We start from the raw sequence: 18,331 nt of genomic DNA on the forward strand, positions 1-18,331 counted from the left end.
AACGTGAAGCCAACTGATAGCATGGCCTTTCAATCCTCCATCTTGAAGCTTTGTTAGGCCTCAGCAACATGGAGTTGGGGGGTGGGGGCGAGAGGTGGAAGGAGTGAAAGAGTGTTCTGTATCACCTGTTAAACCCCCACTACGCCAACAGCTCTGTGGGAGAAGATTGGCTCCCAGCTGTGGGAATGTGCAGAAGTACGTTTCTGGTTGATACGATCCATGAAAAATAGTATCATCACACATCTACAAACAGAAGGCAGAGAGGAAGGAAATCGGAGATCAGTGGCTCCTGCCTTCAGACTTGATATCAGCAGCAAAACCCTGTCTGAGGTCATTACCAATCTGGCCAAGTCTGCTGTGGGGTTGGTCATCAGACCAGTACTGCACCCATTCCAGGGACTCTAACAGCCCACAATACAATCATGTACATCCAGAAAAGGATTTGATTTGATTTATTATTGTCAAGTGTACAGAGATACAGTGAAAAGTGGTATCTTATGTACTCTACAGGCAGACTGTACTATCCATGTGCACCAGGGTAACAGAGGATGTTCCAGCTGTTGGGAAGGTGCAGAGAGAGTGAAAACCTGCCTTATCACCTTGGACAAGATGGCCTTTCACAGAATGTTACAATGCACATTCTCTCTGCAATGGATTTAGGAAGGGATCCACAACTGGATTACTACAGAGGCATCAGTTTTAATCAACAGGTCGGAACTAAAGGTTTTCCAATTAAATCTGGAGTTAGATAAGGATTTACTCTCTTCCTGTCTTGTGCTTGGTTTGTATCGACACTTTTGCTGAGTCAACCAAATAGGATGTGTGTGTAAGAGATGTGATGATCCTAGGCAGAAGGGTTCAAGTCAGTATCTCCCTGTGCATGGACCATATCATTGTGATTTGCTCAGATTCACTGTCAGCTCATCCAGATCAGAGCACAGTAATGTGCAAATGAGCTGACAGATTCTTTTGTCACCTTCACCTTCAGCTCAGAATACCTGAAGGTGCTGTGAATATGAATCAGGGGGACTGGGGAGGAGATCAGTATCTAGGAGTTTGTAGCTCAAATGAATACTGGGACTGAGACAGTGATGCTCCTGTCTCCCTGCGAGGAAGAAGCTAGTCTTCAAGCTGCTCTCGGTGCCTCTGTTTTCACTTGATCGGGAAGTCGAAAATTCACACAGACACAATATATAAAACCATCAAGTGAAAGCTGATAAATATACAACACATTGCCCTCAACGCGATGACCATCTTTGTGTGTGGCTGTGTCAAACTCTGTGTAGATCCCTGCTATGTAAGCACCAACGTGGCATTGTGTTCTGAGTCCTGTCTGAGCTCAATGTAGTGAAAGTTGGTTCTGGACACATTGCTGTAGGATTTAGATAAGGCATTGCATTTCTAGAAACAATTGTGCTAAAAACAACTTTGATCACAACGCAATGCACATTCAATATATTTAATGCTCTTGGGGACAAAGCAATTTTTTCTGATTGTTCCTGATCGTTCCCTGGGCAGAATGCCTCATCTCTCCAAATTTTCTACAAGCAGCACAATGTTTCTAGCTGGTAGTGAGAGGGACCTCCCTCTCACATGCTTCAGTCACAATTGTTCAGTGCTTGGAGTATGGGAGTTAGAAAGTCATTCGAGGCTGTTCAGAACTTTGGTGAGGCCTCTTCTGGTCATCCAGCTGTAGGATGGATAGTAGGAAGCTGGAGGGGTTTTAGAAGAGATTTACCAGGATGTTGCTGGGTATGGAAAGCTTGAGTTAGAAACAAAAGCTGGATAGGTTGGAACTGTTTTACTGGAGCATAGGAAGTTGAGAAGCAACCTTGTAGTAGTTTATAAAATAATGAGGGGTATAGAGTTAATGGTAGTTGTCTTTTCCTTAGGATGGGGGATTTCACGACTAGGGGACACATTTTTAAGGCGAGAGGACAGAGATTTCAAAAAGACATGGGGGATTTTCTTTACACAGAGAGTGATTCATGCATGGAATGAACCTCCTGAGGAAGTGGTGGGTGCAGGTATAATTACAACACTAAAAAATATTTGGATAGATACATGAATAGGAAAGGTTTGAGAGATATGCGTCTGGAGCAGGCAGGTGGGACGAGTTTAGTTTGGGTCTGTTTCCGTGCTGTATGACTTTATGACTCTATGACTTGAAGTGTTAGAAACACGGTATGTTGCCCTGGAGACAGCTGAAGAGGAGACTGTTACACCCCACCTTATGATTTGCACACTTCCCAAAAAGCAATTGGAAAAAGATGATTTTTTGGCAAACTTCATCCCGAACAGCTTTGTAATGCAGGACAGTTCCCAGGGATGCAAGTCAAGACAAACATCAGTTATTACTCAAAGCCCATCAACTCCATTAAAGACTTGTTTTGCGATTGCTTCCAGTGGCAGGAGCTGCTCAAGACGGTGTGTTGCAGACCAGCACAGCCCCAGGTCCAGGACTCCCTCCTGAGCAAAGCACTGAACCTTGACACATCCAGTCTTTACAATAGTTGTAAACAGAGTCTGACTGCTATTGTATACTGAGAGGCTGGAAGCAGTGCAAAAGTCCTTGGGCAATGTGAACCAGAGAATGTTTAATGCAATGTAATTGCAATCTGCACTGTAAGCTGATTGAGGAGTTGTAATGTACTGCATACCATGTTTAACTTAGTATTTCATTGAGAATTCTCACATTTGCATTGTACTGTAAAACACATCTACTAATTTAATGAATAAAATATACTTTTGAAACAAAATAAAACTGATGTGGCTTAGTACAACCCTGATGCTGAAATGGTCTTTTTGTAATGTGCCCAGATAGCAAGCGTTGCCACAATAATCAAATCCTGTGGCCATCAGTGCTCAGCTCAAACTTGTCCTGGTCAATACCTACACTCACTTTCTCAGATGGGCCACAGCTGGTGGTACTGGTTGATATTTATCCCTCTCTCAAGGCAGTTGAAATACTTCTGATGCTAGTTAGGTGTTCGATTAACTCTACAAACACTATGTGGCTCAGTAAACATGAACATAGATTTAGCAACAGTACTGTTAGGGAAGTGAGAGTTAGTAGCTGAATAAGAGAGGAGAGTTGAAGGAAATTTGACCTTTTTTTTGTTTGTGAACTTAATACAAATAAGTAAAACAGAGAAGTGATAGAAATATAGATTAGAACCACAGCATTTAAGTCATTTCACATTAGAACAGGTTTGAAAACCAATACAGTGTCCTTTCCCCACCCCCAAAAAAAATTCAATGATTCAAAATGGGTCCAAGTACAGAAAGCTGATGGGCAATCAGTCACAAACAGGTCTCAAAGCCTAAAGAAAAGATCACATGCATCATAGCTGGCATCGTTCCATTTCAAATATACACGGTATATACAGTAATCGCCTGACACTGGTGGTAGAAGGTCAACTGTACAAGTCTGGAACAGAAACAGTAAGCCCACTTAACATTGGATTAAATTAATGGCTTCAGGCTAAAACCATAGTCTTACTCAGAGTTGGTGTTTTTAATATGCCTGAGGCTGGGGTTTGTAATTGTAAGACCATTCTGGTGGCTGGAAGTGCTTGACTGACTTGGCTTGCACTCTTCCTTGGCCATGTCCATCCTGATTTTTATCCTTTCCTCCCTCAAAGGCACTGAAACTTGCTGAAGGGAATCACACCCCACCGTGTATCTCAATCATGCACCTGAGCCCAGGTAAGGGAAGTGGCTAGGCGGTTTGGTTGAAGGAACAGGACAGTCAAATTGAATCTCACCTTCACAGAGTTTTGAGCCAGGTTTATTGAATAGCCAATCTGGAAACCTGACTGAATGCCCACTCACTAACCTTCTTGTACTCTACCTGCCCAGGACAAGCAAGATACATCTGATCTTACTTACTCATTTTGTGGCCAACAACAGCTGGTTTGTCTAAGAATAGGGATTGATGGATTTGATTGTATTTGAAACAAAACTATTTGGGTCAACACAGCTGCTGTAAATTATCCATCCATCAGTTGGACAGAAAATGATATGTCCAGTGCAATGCAAAAGCTACTTCCCTCACAAGGCCACACTTATTTCCAATTGCTTGGGCAAAGGGCTTGGCTTTAAAAGTACCCATTTAAGGAAGACCTCTGTGTTTCTTGCAGAGCCTGAGTGTATAATAATGTGCGATCAGGCTTAGGAATTGGGTAGACTACAGTTCAATGCCCTAATTATTAAATGGATCCCTGTAGAAAGATACTTCAGCATCAAGTTGTGGTTAGGGTACTTTGCCATCAGTATGAAAAAAGGAATCTCATCAAAACAAACGTTTTTTGCCGCGCATTTTTGTTTTCAAAAAAATCCCTCCACCTCACAGTGCACCCACACAGTCAGTCATTCTCACAAATGCCCCAGTCAAATGTTGCCATCTTCCAGCATTTTGTTGACCCCTTCACAAAGCTTCTGCACATGTGCGCGGTAGGGCTCTGTGGGGCCGTACAGTGTCGCCAGGAATTCACAGTCCGCAAAATGGTTAAAGATGTGGTCAATGCGCCCGTGGGACTTGGATGTTAGGTGCCGTTTGATGGCCTGGTGCAGCAACTCCCTGCATTCATTCAGGATGTTCGCAAGAACACGCCTGTCGAACGTGAAGTCAATTTGGTGGAAGCTGACGGCTGTCATAGCCAACTGATGGACCTTCTTGCGGAACTTGTCCACCAACACCAGCTCATCTGCATTGAACTGGTTGTTCCTGTAGAGAACTCCGAGTTTAACCACCACCTTTATGAGGTTTTTGATGACCTTCTGGGCTTCCTTTTTGTTTCGCGTGTATTCCTTGGTCACATAGTAAAGTTCATCTAGGACCTCACTGCTCGTGTCGTCGATGAAGATGTTGACCATGCTTTTGGATGCCATCTTGCCCAGGAGTTTCTTCTGTGCCTGCATGGCCAGGCTTTTGGTATTGAAGACATCCATTGTCTCTGGGGAAGGAAAGCAAAGCACAATTCCACATGAGAGGATCTCAGCACCAAACCCTAAGCCAGGACTACAAATACCCCCACTACCTACCAGCTCCTGGACCACTTTTACTTGAATTATTGAAAGTTAAAGCTCAGAAACTGGGCATTTGTGCCATTATATCCTTGCTAGCCAAGTAACCATCCAGTATCGTCCCACTTTTCAATGCCTGGTCTGTTGAATTGTAGATTATGGGACTTCAATTGCCTACTCAAATGCCTTTTAAATAAAGGTGTCTATCTCAGTGAGTTTCACTTCCCTCTGGGTGACAGAGATTTCCCATCAAATCCCTGTGAAGCCTCCGTTTCTTACCTTAAATATTTACCCTTGCAATCCAGGGCAATAGGATTTTCCTACTCACTATCTGGAGCCTTCATTTTTATACACATCACTGAGCTCTTCTCTTGCTTTCTGTTGCTATAAAGAAGAGAACCCCAACATACCCATTTTTTTTCTTTGTAACTAAAATTCTCTGGTCCAGGTAAAAGTACAAATTCCTGCAATGTGGTGACCAGACTGGCGAAGGAGTAGCACTCCGAAAGCTGGTACTCCCAAATAAACCTGTTGGACTATAACCTGGTGTTGCATGGTTTTTTTAACGTTGTCCATCCCATTCTGACACCAGCACCTTCACATCATGCATGTAGTTAGGCTGTGGCCTGTCAAGCAGTTTAGAATGTACTGGCATAACCTTCCAGCTTTTATATTCTATTCCTCGGTGAGTAAAGGCAAGAATCTGCTTGATTGCTTGATCACTTTATTACTTTTTGTCTCTTGAGAGTGCAATTTTGTGTTTGACCTTGTATACAGCCATTTTATTAGTGTCACTCAAGTAGCTTGATTTAAGAATGACCTTACACAATTATTGCTGGAAGACTATTCAACTACATAAGGGGGCCACAGTTGATCTTTTCCCGATCCAATAGCTCCCTAACCAATTTCTTTTCCCTCAATTCCACCACAAAACAATCCTGTGGTGTATGGAGGTCAACTGTTTTAAGTCACTGGTCTTACTGAGATTGACAGGTCAAGGTTTAAATAATGAAGACCCTTTTCATAGAGTCATAGAGATGTACAGCATGGAAACAGACCCCTTGGTCCAACCCGTCCATGCCGACTAGATATCCCAACCCAATCTAGTCCCACCTGCCAGCAACCGGCCCATATCCCTCCAAACCCTTCCTATTTTTATACCCATCCAAATGTCTCTTAAATGTTGCAATTGTACCAGCCTCCACCACATCCTCTAGCAGCTCATTCCATACACGTACCACCCTCTGCATAAAAAGGTTGCCCCTTAGGTCTCTTTTATATCTTTCCCCTCTCACCCTAAACCTATGCCCTCTATTTCTGGACTCCCCAACCCCAGAGGAAAAGACTTTGTCTATTTATCCTATCCATGCCCCTCATAATTTTGTAAACCGCAGCTCCGATGCTCCAGGGAAAACAGCCCCAGCCTGTTCAGCCTCTCCCTGTAGCTCAGATCCTCCAACTCTGGCAACATCCTTGTACAACTTTTCTGAACCCTTTCAAATTTCACTACATCTTTCCAATAGGAAGGACACCAGAATTGCACGCAATATTCCAACAGCGGCCTAACCAATGTCCTGTATAGCTGCAACATGACCTCCCAACTCCTGTACTCAATACTCTGACCAATAAAAGAAAGCATACCAAACGCCTTCTTCACTATCCTATCTACCTGCGACTCCACTTTCAAGGAGCTATGAACCTGCATTCCAAGGTCTCTTTGTTCAGCAACACTCCCTAGGACCTTACCATTAAGTGTATAAGTCCTGCTAAGGTTTGCTTTCCTAAAATGCAGCACCTCGCATTTATCTGAATTAAACTCCATCTGTCACTTCTCAGCCCATTGGCCCATCTGGTCCAGATCCTGTTGTAATCTGAGGTAACCTTCTTCGCTGTACACTACACCTCCAATTTTGGTGTCATCTGCAAACTTACTAAGTGTACCTCTTACGCTCGCATCCAAATCATTTATGTAAATGACAAAAAGTAGAGGGCCCAGCACTGATCCTTGTGGCACTCCACTGGTCACAAGCCTCCTGTCTGAAAAACAACTCTCCACCACCGCCCTCTGTCTTCTACCTTTGAGCCAGTTCTGTATCCAAATGGCTACTTCTCCCTGTATTCCATGAGATCTAACCTTGCTAATCAGTCTCCCATGGGGAACCTTGTCAAACGCCTTACTGAAGTCCATATAGATCATATCTACTGCTCTGCCCTCATCAATCTTCTATGTTACTTCTTCAAAAACTTTTGTTTTGATATTTCAAGAGTTCAATTTTTCCTGCATTTTCAGGTTGGTACAGTTATCGACTGAACCAAGGTCGAGTAAGATAGAGTCAAAAACAGAAACAGAAGTTGCTGGAAAAGCTCAGCAGATCGGGGAGCAATTGTGAAGAGAAATCAAAGTTAACGTTTCTGGTCCGGTGACCCTTCCTCACAATGAAGGGCCAGCTCAGATTTCTCTGCACAGATGCTGCTAGACCAGCTGAACTTTTCCAGCAATTTCTTTTTTTGTTGTTTCTGATTTGCAGCAGCAGCAGTTCTTTTGTTTTTTCTTTAGGATAGAAACAAAGACAGCTTGTTAAATTGACCACAACAGGACAATATTACTAAGTTCAAACTAAGTTCAGTGTTAGAACATCGCAATAATAGTTACATGTAGAAATACAGTATTACTCAGTAACAAGCCTTATAATGCTGTTCTATTATTCATACAGGACTAGGAACTAATTGTATTGGGAACATCTATCACCAGGATTGTTATTTCTTTGTCGCACTGCAGTCATGTGCTGATTAAATATGTCAGCCGATCAATATCAGTCACATGGACAGCAGCAAGATATAGAATCAGTGAAGCCCCAGCAGTGTGTGTAAAGTATTATTATTTGTAACTGATGGGAACCAGAAGACAGAACAGGCTTGTTCAAAGACTTTGCAAATGCCTGCTTGTGAAATGACTGATTCAGGGCCAGAATTTTTCCAAGATGTTTGCATCAGCCCTTATACATGCTTCACAGATGGCGTGCAGTGCCTGCCAATGAGTATTTGGCAGATTTTGGAGGGCCCCTTCCCAAATATCCACTACCTTTCCTCCCAGCTGGAAACAAACAGGCAGGTTACTGGGCACAAGCTTCGCTATTTTTCTGCATTGTTGAGAATAACTATTACTCATAAATAAGGTTCTGTGATTGGCAATTAGTATGCACCACAATACAAACAGGCCTGTCCTGACAGGCCAGCTAGTGAAGACAAGGCTGAGGTTTGTTACAAAGATCACGAGCAGAACATCGAGAGCACAACAGAAAAAATTCTGTCAGTGTGTTCTCATAGGACGATCTAGTTGAATTTATGTTGTATATAGATTCAGTACACATTACTGTTCCAATTAAGAACGACCGATTCAGCACTGTTGGTGGGCGGCACAGTGGCACAGTGGTTAGCACTGCTACCTCACAGCGCCAGAGACCGGGTTCAATTCCCGCCTCAGGCGACTGACTGTGTGGATTTTGCACATTCTCCCCGTGTCTGCGGGGGTTTCCTCCGGGTGCTCTGGTTTCCTCCCACAGTCACAAAGATGTGCAGGCTAGGTGAATTGGCCATGCTAAATTGCCCGTAGTGTTAGGTGAAGGGGTAAGTGTAGGGGTATGGGTGGGTTGCGTTTCGGCGAGTCGGTGTGGACTTGTTGGGCCGAAGGGCCTGTTTCCACACTGTAGGTAATCTAATCTAATGTATAAACCCTAAGCCTGAACCCCCTGGCCATTATTAGATGAACAAGTGGACTCTGAAGTCTCAAGTAATGCTGAACTTGCTAACATTGATCTCACCTGGTGCACGCCCCATGCAGTGTAACCTGTGCAGTGTAACCTCAAAATTGCTTTGCTCTGTACATCCTTACTGTGTGATCTTCCTGTACTGCTCACAAAGCTTTTCACTGTACTTTGGTACACGTGACAATAAATAAATCAATTCAATAAATCCCCTGGCACAGCCCTAACAGTGCAGAAAATGATAGAGATGGCTTCTACCTTCCTGCTGGTGGCAAGGTCAACCAAATATCAGCTCTCCCAATGGTCCATCGGGCAAACTGAGCTGGTCAACTGAAAGACCTAGTGCCATGTTAGGTGACCTTAATTAGGTTAATATTAGCCTGACTTCAGGAAGCTTCACTTCCTGCTCCTGATCACAATTCAGCAACACCTATGTTCTTTCAGATCAACATAAACCTCCACGTATTGGAAATCAAATAAGAGCAGAACGTATAAGCAGCACACAGACGGTCAGAGCGAAGGCAAATGAACATTTCAATTTGAAGCTGTCGTTGCCCTGACCTGAGGACTGGCACTTCTGCCTGAGCCAGAAGTCTGAGAGTTTAAAATCCCAGTCCGGACTCAAACACAAAATCTAGCCTCCAGCCTCTAGTGCAGTTTATCCCCCGGGTGAATATAAAAGATCGCAAGACAAAACAAAAAAAAAGACTTCATACAGTAATCTGGTCAAGATTTATCGTTAACCAACACCATGAAAGAAACTTAACCTGGTCATTAGTTACTTCACTTCTGTTTACAGCAGCTTCCTGTGTGCAGACTGGTTGCTGTGGTTCCTATATTATGTCAGTCACTATATACCAAACTGGATGTTCTGAGATTGTGAAGAAAGCTAATTAAATGCACATTTATCCTTTAGTGCCTTTTCTTTCATCAGATTTATCTATATGTGTATTTTTTAAATGCTGGTCTCTATGGCTGCATTCAAAAGGAGAACGTTATATTCTTCCAGTTTCCTGGCAACAATCTTTCACCAAACACTACCACCAAAGTCACATGATCTGGCCATTTAACTTCCTGATGGGTGTAAATCAGCAGCCGAATTTGCCTATATATCAATGCTTATACTTTCTGCAGCTTGAATGAGAAGACTGCACTGAATGGTCTGCCAAATGTTTATTAGTCACAATCCAAAGGTACCACTGGGGCACATCTGATTGCCAATCTAATCCCAATCTCAAAGCCACAGGGCACAGTTTGGCAGAATATATGATTTATTTTGCTCACTTGGACAGTGACTCTTGCTATTTTAGCTCCTGGGCCACCCACTGCCTTCCTTTAATCTTGGTCAAGGTGGCACTCAGGCACTGTGAGAGTGAACATTGGCAGGTCATTTTCACACTGGACAGGTGATGAAGGGCAGCACTACCATGTCTGATGTCCTCAATTAACATGCATTCTCTAGCAGGAGAAATAAAGACAGCAGTGGGTTTTTCACCAACCCAACAGACAGTACAGAGGGGTTTCCAACTTTCCAAAACTATCTTGGAATCTCTTGTGCAGTATGGTGCAAATCTTGTCAGCAGTCTACAAAACACAGGTGAGATACAGGGGAAGAGTAAAAGGGTTCTGTATCATCATGACCATGAACCATAACAGAGATCACCAATGGCCATATTAAACTTTTAATTGCAGTATGTATGTATTTTCTTAACAAAGAGAAGACAAAGCCAAAAATTAACTGCGAATGTAAAATCAGTGGCTGTATGGAGCGGAAGTCTGGAATGTCACATCTATACAGAGTCAGGGGAAATTCAAACAGAAAGAATAAAAGGGAAGATCTAACAAAAGGCTGACTACTCAATCCCCTCTTACAGGAGGACACCTTCTGCATACATGATTGTATCTTACCTTCTAGGGATATACATAATATTGGGATTAAAAGCAAGCTGTTAGTGTGGGGTACTAGTCTGATGTCCTAACGTGTGGACTAGTGTCCTGTGAAGGTTACAGTTTGAGAAGACCTGCTAAACACCACTGCACAGCAGGAAACGAGAGGAATATTGTACCTTGCTCTAAGTGCTACCAACCAACTGCTGTCAAAAAGAAGCAAGCCAAAAGCATTCCAATCAACCAAAGCTCCTATTCAACTGCCAATGTCAATGCAATGAATAACATCCACTGCATGAATGACCATGAGACTGATCCCTTTTGAAAAAAAGCTTTTTTTGGTCTCACTTTTTAGCCCTAATCTATGTGTATATATGTCGCATTACTATTTCATGTTTAGGAACTAATAAATTCACTCCTTTGTTAACTCAAGAAAATCTGGTAAAATTGGCTCCTTTTAAAATATATAATCATTTGATCTGGGAGAAATGTGAGAAGATCCTTTGTAAATTGCCCTTTTGCAACAAACAGAGAATGAGTGAATAGAGAAAAGGAACCAATTCATCTTTTCTCTCCCTGAAGCGCAATGATTTGGGTATCCATTCTGGAATCATATCAAATTATGGAAATTTGCTCAGGGCATAGTCATAACAGTATAGATTAGGATATTAATCCATTGACCCCAGGCCCAATTGTTTAGCTCACTCACTTTGCCAATGTTTCCTGGTTTCATTTCTGTAAAACCACAGAGATTCACAACAACCTAAAAAACCATTTTGTCACTGCCCGCTGTTTGCCAAAACAATCTGACATCGAACCCAACACCTGAATCTCTCCATGGTCTCCTACATTTATGATGACACCAAATAGACCTCACAACTCTCACCTCATTGTCTTTGTTTGTAGGCCTCTCCTTTGATATTTACTTATTCATTTGTTCTTGTAATGTCTTTCCAATCAGGACTATTTATACCATCTAACAGTTTTTATTATGCAGTACAAAAATTTTAAAAAACCACAAGATGTTCCACTTTGCAGATTTGTTGCATGATTAATCTGAAATGCCAGTTCTGTTGCTTTCTCTCTGGCCCACCATATTTTTCACCTTCATTTCAGATTTTCAGCACCCATAACGTTTTGCAACTTTTTAAAGTTAATATAAAGCAATTACAATCAATCATTTAACCGTCAATTACCTCTCAGAGATTGGGGGCTGATATATTCTGTGTCTCCTCCCTTTTTCCCCAAAACATATGAAGTTGCTTACTTATTCTCAAAAATCAGCAACAATCACTTATTTTTTGTAAAACCAGATACAATGATTGACCTGCTCTGCATTTCAACTGTTTCTATTAGTAATTAACAGAAAGCTGGCCTACAGATATAAAAGAAAAAACTCAGAGCGAACAAGATTCAGTCTAGGAAAAATGTAAAAGAACTCTGGAGTACTGCAGTCAGTCATTTGGTTCATGTTAGCAAAGACAAGCATGGCCTCTGGAGAGTCCAGGAACTGTTAGGATTGAGATATGATGTGGCACTGAGGAAAATTCCCTGGAGTGAGGACATGAGGAGCAATTTGATCAAGAAGTTAAAATTAACAAAAGGGAATGTGCAAAGCAGATGGGGAATAATTCCTGTCCTTGCCTTTTTGTAGAAAGATTAGCAAGTACAGATCAAAATCAGTTGCACCATTTGAAATAAGGGACAGAAATTGTTTTTGTGTCACCGTAGTCTTCCCAGAACATAGGGGCTGCTCTCTCAGAGAGAGAAGCGACTGGTGGTGATTTAACTTTAGGGCCAACAGACCTCAGGCGAGGGATGAGGTTGAAGAGAGTCCTTTATGGTAACCTCAAACCGGTGATGGAAACTGAACCCACACTGTTGGCATTTTACCGCACTGTAATCAATGATTCAGCCAACTAAGTTAAACCGGTTCCCAGGGACAGAAATACTCACCCAGCAAATAAAGAGACAGGCAAGTGGAATTCAAAGGTTAAAATGCTTCATCACTGGTTAAAAATGATGAATCAGAAAAAGGTTAATCGACCAATTCCTACTATGACACCAATAAAGTATGTATGTATTTGAGGATGTTTTGGGAAATTAAGAGATGTAAGAGAGGGTACGAGTGGAAGAGGATGTGATCTACTTCACAGCGCTCGCAAACTCCAAGAGGGAGAAATTCCAGTCATTTCTGGTTTGGATTCAGTGGCAGTTTTGTTTCTCACAAAAGTTACATTGTAGAAATTTGATGCTGTGTCATTTGATCAATGAAAGATAACCACAATACAAATATAGTCAGTACTTTCATTAAAGAATACTTTCACGTTCACTTGCATGGCAGATTTAGCTGATTAAAGATAGGAGTTGACTCAAGTGGATCAGACAGACATGGAATATAATATTTTGGAAATTTTGAACTCATTCTTTGGTGGATTGAGAGCATTTTATTACATAACTCATTCTTGCCCATTGGACGAATTCATCCCCAAAGGCAAGTTTGAAATGGTGGGACACATGCACTCTCCAGGGCTGGATGGGAATAAAACAAGGGACTGATCTCCAGGGATGGCTATGAAATTAGAGAAAAAAATGAGTTTCAGCCCAACAAGAAAGTAAACGAGGGTGAGTCATGATGCAATCGATGAGATATTGACCGGCACCCTATCTGTTGTATCAGGTTGGTTTAAAGATCCAAGAGAGTATTTGAAGAGGAGCAGGGGAATTATCTAATGTACTAGGCAACGTTCATCCCTCGATCAACATCCCCAAAGTAGTTTACTCAGTCATAATCACAATGTTGTTGGTGGGAACTTACTATACACAAATTGGTTTTCATTTATTTCCATTATAACAGTTAATACATTTCAAACCTTATCTCACACGTATTAGGCACTTAGGGACATCCTGTCATGCAAGGAACGACATAAATGCAAGTCTTTCTTTCAGATGCAAAATGCTCAATGAGCTTCATTCTTTCCTCACGTGTGTGTCCTTCTGTGGTCAGGATATTGAGGTTAACAATGACATCACACAGCCTGCCCCAGCTGAGTTCAGTCAGTTCAGTTTTGACGAGGGCAGCAAACATTCTGATCTGTCATTCTTAGCAGGTTCTTAACTGGGAGAGTTACAACTTCAATCCTGGCTTTTGCTTGCCAGAGAGCATGTGATCCCCTGTTCTGTGCTTCTGACTGCTATCCCTACAGTACACGGCACTGAACATAATGACACAAAAATATGTCAGACTAATAATACAAGTGAGAACTAGGTTGAATATAATAAAGTTCAAAGGAAATGTGATATAAAGGAAATAAAAGAGACAAAGAGAAAATATGAGGAAAGACTGACGGCTCATGTAAAGGGAACCTATAGGTATACAACCAATAAAATATATTGGCAATTAGAGGCCTTGGAAAGATCAGGAATCAAAAACAGAACCTCCAGGGAGGGAAAGGGTATGCAAGAAATGTGAAGTGAATACCGTGCATCTTTTTTCAGGAAGAAAGTTAAGATCATCATAGTGAAAGAGGAAGCATTTAAAAAAAATTCAGTGGGCTACAATTGATATGTTGTAATATTAGAAAGGTTGGCTGTACTTACAAGTTGAAAAGTTACCAGAATCAGATGGAATGCATTCAGGACATTGATGGAAGTACAGGTTGGAATTTGCCCATAATCTTTCAATTCTTTTCAGAAACGGGGGTGGGGGGGGGGATGTTTGTGGATTTGAAAACTGCAAATATCATATCTACTTTGAAAAATAAATGAGTCTAAGGGCAAATCAAACAACTACTGTCCAGTCGGTTTAGTGTTGTTGGTGTGGATGAAGTGATAATCTGCGAGAAAAACATAAATCACTTGGACAAGTGGAGAACAAGGAGCAGGGAAACAAAGCCAAATTGTGTTCGACTAACTTCGGAGGAGGTAACAAAATTGATTGATGAGGGAAATACAGTTGATGTGGTGCATATGGATTTCCAAAAGACACTTGAAAAAGGGGCAGCTCAGATACAGATACCTAAATGATGGGAAACTGAGGTTTTTCTTCTTTAGACTGCTTCACATATACAGCCAGGTTCAGCAAGGGTACGAACACCACAGTTTTTCTTGAGTCAAGCATGGCATGGAGGTGGGTGCTCTGGGCACAAATTAGAAAAATGCAGAAAATACAAAACAAGGAAATATTGTCAACTGTGAGGTGGATCATGACTGACTTCAAGAGAACCTGGCAAACTTGTGGAAAAATAACAGATAAAGATCTGCTCCAGGAAATGTGAAATGGTAATTCATTTGGAGGAAGAAAGAACAGAGGGAATTTATAATCAAATGAACAATTCTACAGGCGATAAGGGAACAAAGAGACCCACAAGTGTATGCTCACAAATCAGTGAAAGGGACAGGGCAGGTTAAGAAAGTAATTTCAAAGACATATAGGGCACCAGACTTTATAAACAGAGGCACAGTTCAAAAGCAAGAATGTTATGACAAACACTTATAAAACATTACTTTAAAAACAATATTATATTTACATTACACATTTGATATAATTAAACTTCCAAAGGCACTTCAGAGGAGCATTATCCAGTAAAGTAAAATAATGAGCCAAATAAGATATTTAGGCAGATGACTAACAATATTGTCTAAGAGGTAGGTTTTAAGGAGTGGCTTAATAGAGAGAAAGTGGAATGGATAGGGTAAAGAGGTAAAGGGAGGGAATCCCAGAGGCCAGACCAAGGCAACTGGTGTCATAGTGGAGTGATTGAAGCAATACGGTTATGACGAAGAACTCTGATGAAGAGTCATCTCGACTCAAAACATTAGCTTGCTCTTTCTCCCATGGATGATGCCGGACCTGCTGTGACCACCAGTATTTTTTGTTTTCAGTAGTTATCTTGGAGCATTGTGGGGCTGGAGTACATTACAGAGATAGGGATTGAGAGGCCATGGAGACAAATCAAAACAAGGAAAATCATTTTAAATGAAGATGTTACTTGATTGGGAACCAGTGTATGTCAAACAATTTAGGAGTGATTGCAATCAGGATTTGATGGGGGCATAGTTTTTGGTAATCCCGAGTTGGAGCGGGCAGAATGTGGGTGAGGAACCAGGAATGAATGGAGATAGTCAGGTTTATAGGTGACAACAACATGGATTAAAAAATTCCAGCAGCTCCTGAGCTCAGTTGGAGAAAAGTTGCACAATGTCACAGCTGAGCAAATAGGGGTCCAGTCTAAATATTGAGCACTGGTAGAGAAGTCACAAGAGACTGTGGTGATTTCGAGATGGGTGTCATCTGTGTCCATGGGAAAACCAATACAATGTCATCAATAGATTTTGCCAAGAGGCAGCATGTACATGGATCCATGCTTGGTAGACAAAAGGAAGGTAATGGTGGAGGAGAAGGAACAGAAGAAAAAGTGTTGGTAATTTTCTGGCTGCAGTTATGTAGACAACAATGGAATTAAGTCCCACTCAATAGAAGGCATTGGACTATTTTTGACCTCAAGTGTTAGATTCTGTGCTGGACATTTTCAGAACAGTATGAAGACTTTAGAGTCAATGCAGAAACGATATATAAGGGCTTAATCCTCATACTTGGAGCTGGTTAAATGGACAGATTGAAGAAGCATGTGGCTGTTCTCCTTAGAGTAGATTTGCCAGAGCTCTTTATAACCATGAGGGACCTAAAAGAGTAGATAGAGATTTTCACGTTGGCGTAACGTTCAAGAGTCAGAGGGCATAGGTGATGGTCAAAAGAAACAATGGTGACATGAGGAGAAACTTTTTTTCTCAAGTAGCAAATTGTTAGGACTTTGAATGCACTGCCTGAGAGTGTGGCAGTCAAACATGGCTTTCAAAGGGGAATTAGGTAAGTACTAAGTTATATTCTCCTGGGCTAAGTGGGAAAAGGCCAGGAAGTGGTTGGAGAAAGCTGGTCCCCATAGACAACAGACAGAATGGCCTCCTCTGTGTTGCAATAATTGTAGAATTCAGAGATTGCTAGAAGCAGGAAATTAAAAATAGCAACAGATAGACAATCAAATAATGATTTGGAATCAAGCTCCTCACAAATTCCACTGCTGTTCCCAGGCAAACTGAATGCTGCTTTTCATTTACATGGATATCCTGCGTTTTAAACACCAGATGAGATTCATTCCTACATTAAGGGGCGGGCAGTTTTAAAGACAAAGACCATCATTTTCCAAACTAGGGCATGAATCATATTTGATTGTCATACTGTGATGGGTATCCAGATATACAGTCTGGGTTCCATCTTCTTTAAGCCACAAATAGCCAAGTGCTCTTTCCTGTGTGGGAAGTCTGAATGCAAGTTTATTTTTGACTGTGACAATACTTTAAAGACATGCAGTAGTCATTCCAGATGTACATGACGCCTAACATCCTACTTCAACAGAGGATCATTGAAGGTGGAATGTAATGGCCCTCAGTGGGTTACCAGAAAACTCAACAAGACCATGTATTGGAAAGGAAGAAAAGAGAATCTGACAAAAAGTTACATCAATTCCTGAAGTCAATCGTTGCAGAAAAAAAATTTCAAAACAGATCCATTTGATTCAGCACATGCAAAAGCAAAGACCCCTGAGGAAATCAGATTCTGAGAACTCTTGTAACAGAGTGGATAGTGTCCCTGTCTCTGAGCTTTCTCTCCCTTCCAACTCCATTCTAATTTAATGCCCTCCCTCTTTCCCTATCCTGTTAATTGACATTTTGGTTAGAGACTCAGGTAATTTGGTTGATAATTTAATTCAAAAAGAGGCTAGGTTTTCCATCCTTGAACTCCACATTAATTTAATCTCCTCCCTCCCTTCCTCCTCTCTCCCGGTTTCCATTGGTGCTCCTCACCAAAGTTGACGGTGGAAGGCTATGATTAATCTCAGTTTTAATAAACTGCAACTATTGCTTTCAAGGTCACACTGAAAAAAAAATCAATCAAGTTGTTGTCAACAGAAAACTTGGGTAATGCTAATCTGAGACCCAAGGTAGACCTGATTCCAAAGCCACGTGGAGCGAGACTTCCCTTTCCAATGTATCTCCCTTCGGGGTCAGGTAAGACTTTGCCCATGGTTTTGGACAGACATAGTTTCACACTAACACAACGTGCTGAAATGTTCAAAAAAAGCTAAAGATTGGTGGATAGTGGAAATCAGAAATGCAAACACAAATACGATAGTGGAAACTCAGCAAGTCTGGCAGCATGAGTGGAGAGAAAGCAGAGTTAAATGTTTCAGGTCGAATAACCCTTCTTCAGACCTGATTGAAGCTAGGAAAAGGTTGGTATATATGCTGAAGATGGGGTGGTGGAGGGGTGGTAGTAAATGATAGGTAAAGAGAGAGGGAAAACTGTTAGACAGAAAAAGGATGGGTAAAAGGTCAGCCTGGAAGAATTCAAATAGCTGCTAATAGGGATCATTAGTGGCTGACAATGGGGATTGTTTGTGGTAGCAGCCCATGTAATGACAGGAGTCTAGATTAGAGTGGTGCTGGACAAGCACAGCAGTTCAGATAGCATTCCAGGAGCAGTAAAATCGATGTTTCGGGCAAAAGCCCTTCATCAGGAATACAGGCAGAGAGCCTGAAGGGTGGAGAGGCCTGGCGAGTGGTTGTCAGGGTAACGATGTGGGAGAAAGTGC

General features: G+C 41.7%; 1 protein-coding gene across 5 annotated transcripts in view; it reads right to left on the reverse strand.

Annotated features, from left to right (window-relative positions):
• Window positions 1-436: 436 nt before the first annotated feature.
• Window positions 437-18,331, reverse strand: part of tnfaip8l1 (tumor necrosis factor, alpha-induced protein 8-like 1) — a 66,031-nt gene continuing 48,136 nt past the window's right edge. For all 5 annotated transcript variants that reach the window (XM_060846167.1, XM_060846166.1, XM_060846165.1 and 2 more), the window contains one exon: window positions 437-4,958. In XM_060846167.1, coding sequence (XP_060702150.1) covers window positions 4,393-4,953 — 561 coding nt within the window. In that variant the 5' untranslated portion in view covers window positions 4,954-4,958 and the 3' untranslated portion in view covers window positions 437-4,392. The remainder of the gene's footprint in view (window positions 4,959-18,331) is intronic.

The sequence above is a fragment of the Hemiscyllium ocellatum genome, chromosome 28 (assembly GCF_020745735.1).
Source record: "Hemiscyllium ocellatum isolate sHemOce1 chromosome 28, sHemOce1.pat.X.cur, whole genome shotgun sequence".
Lineage (NCBI taxonomy): Eukaryota > Metazoa > Chordata > Chondrichthyes > Orectolobiformes > Hemiscylliidae > Hemiscyllium > Hemiscyllium ocellatum.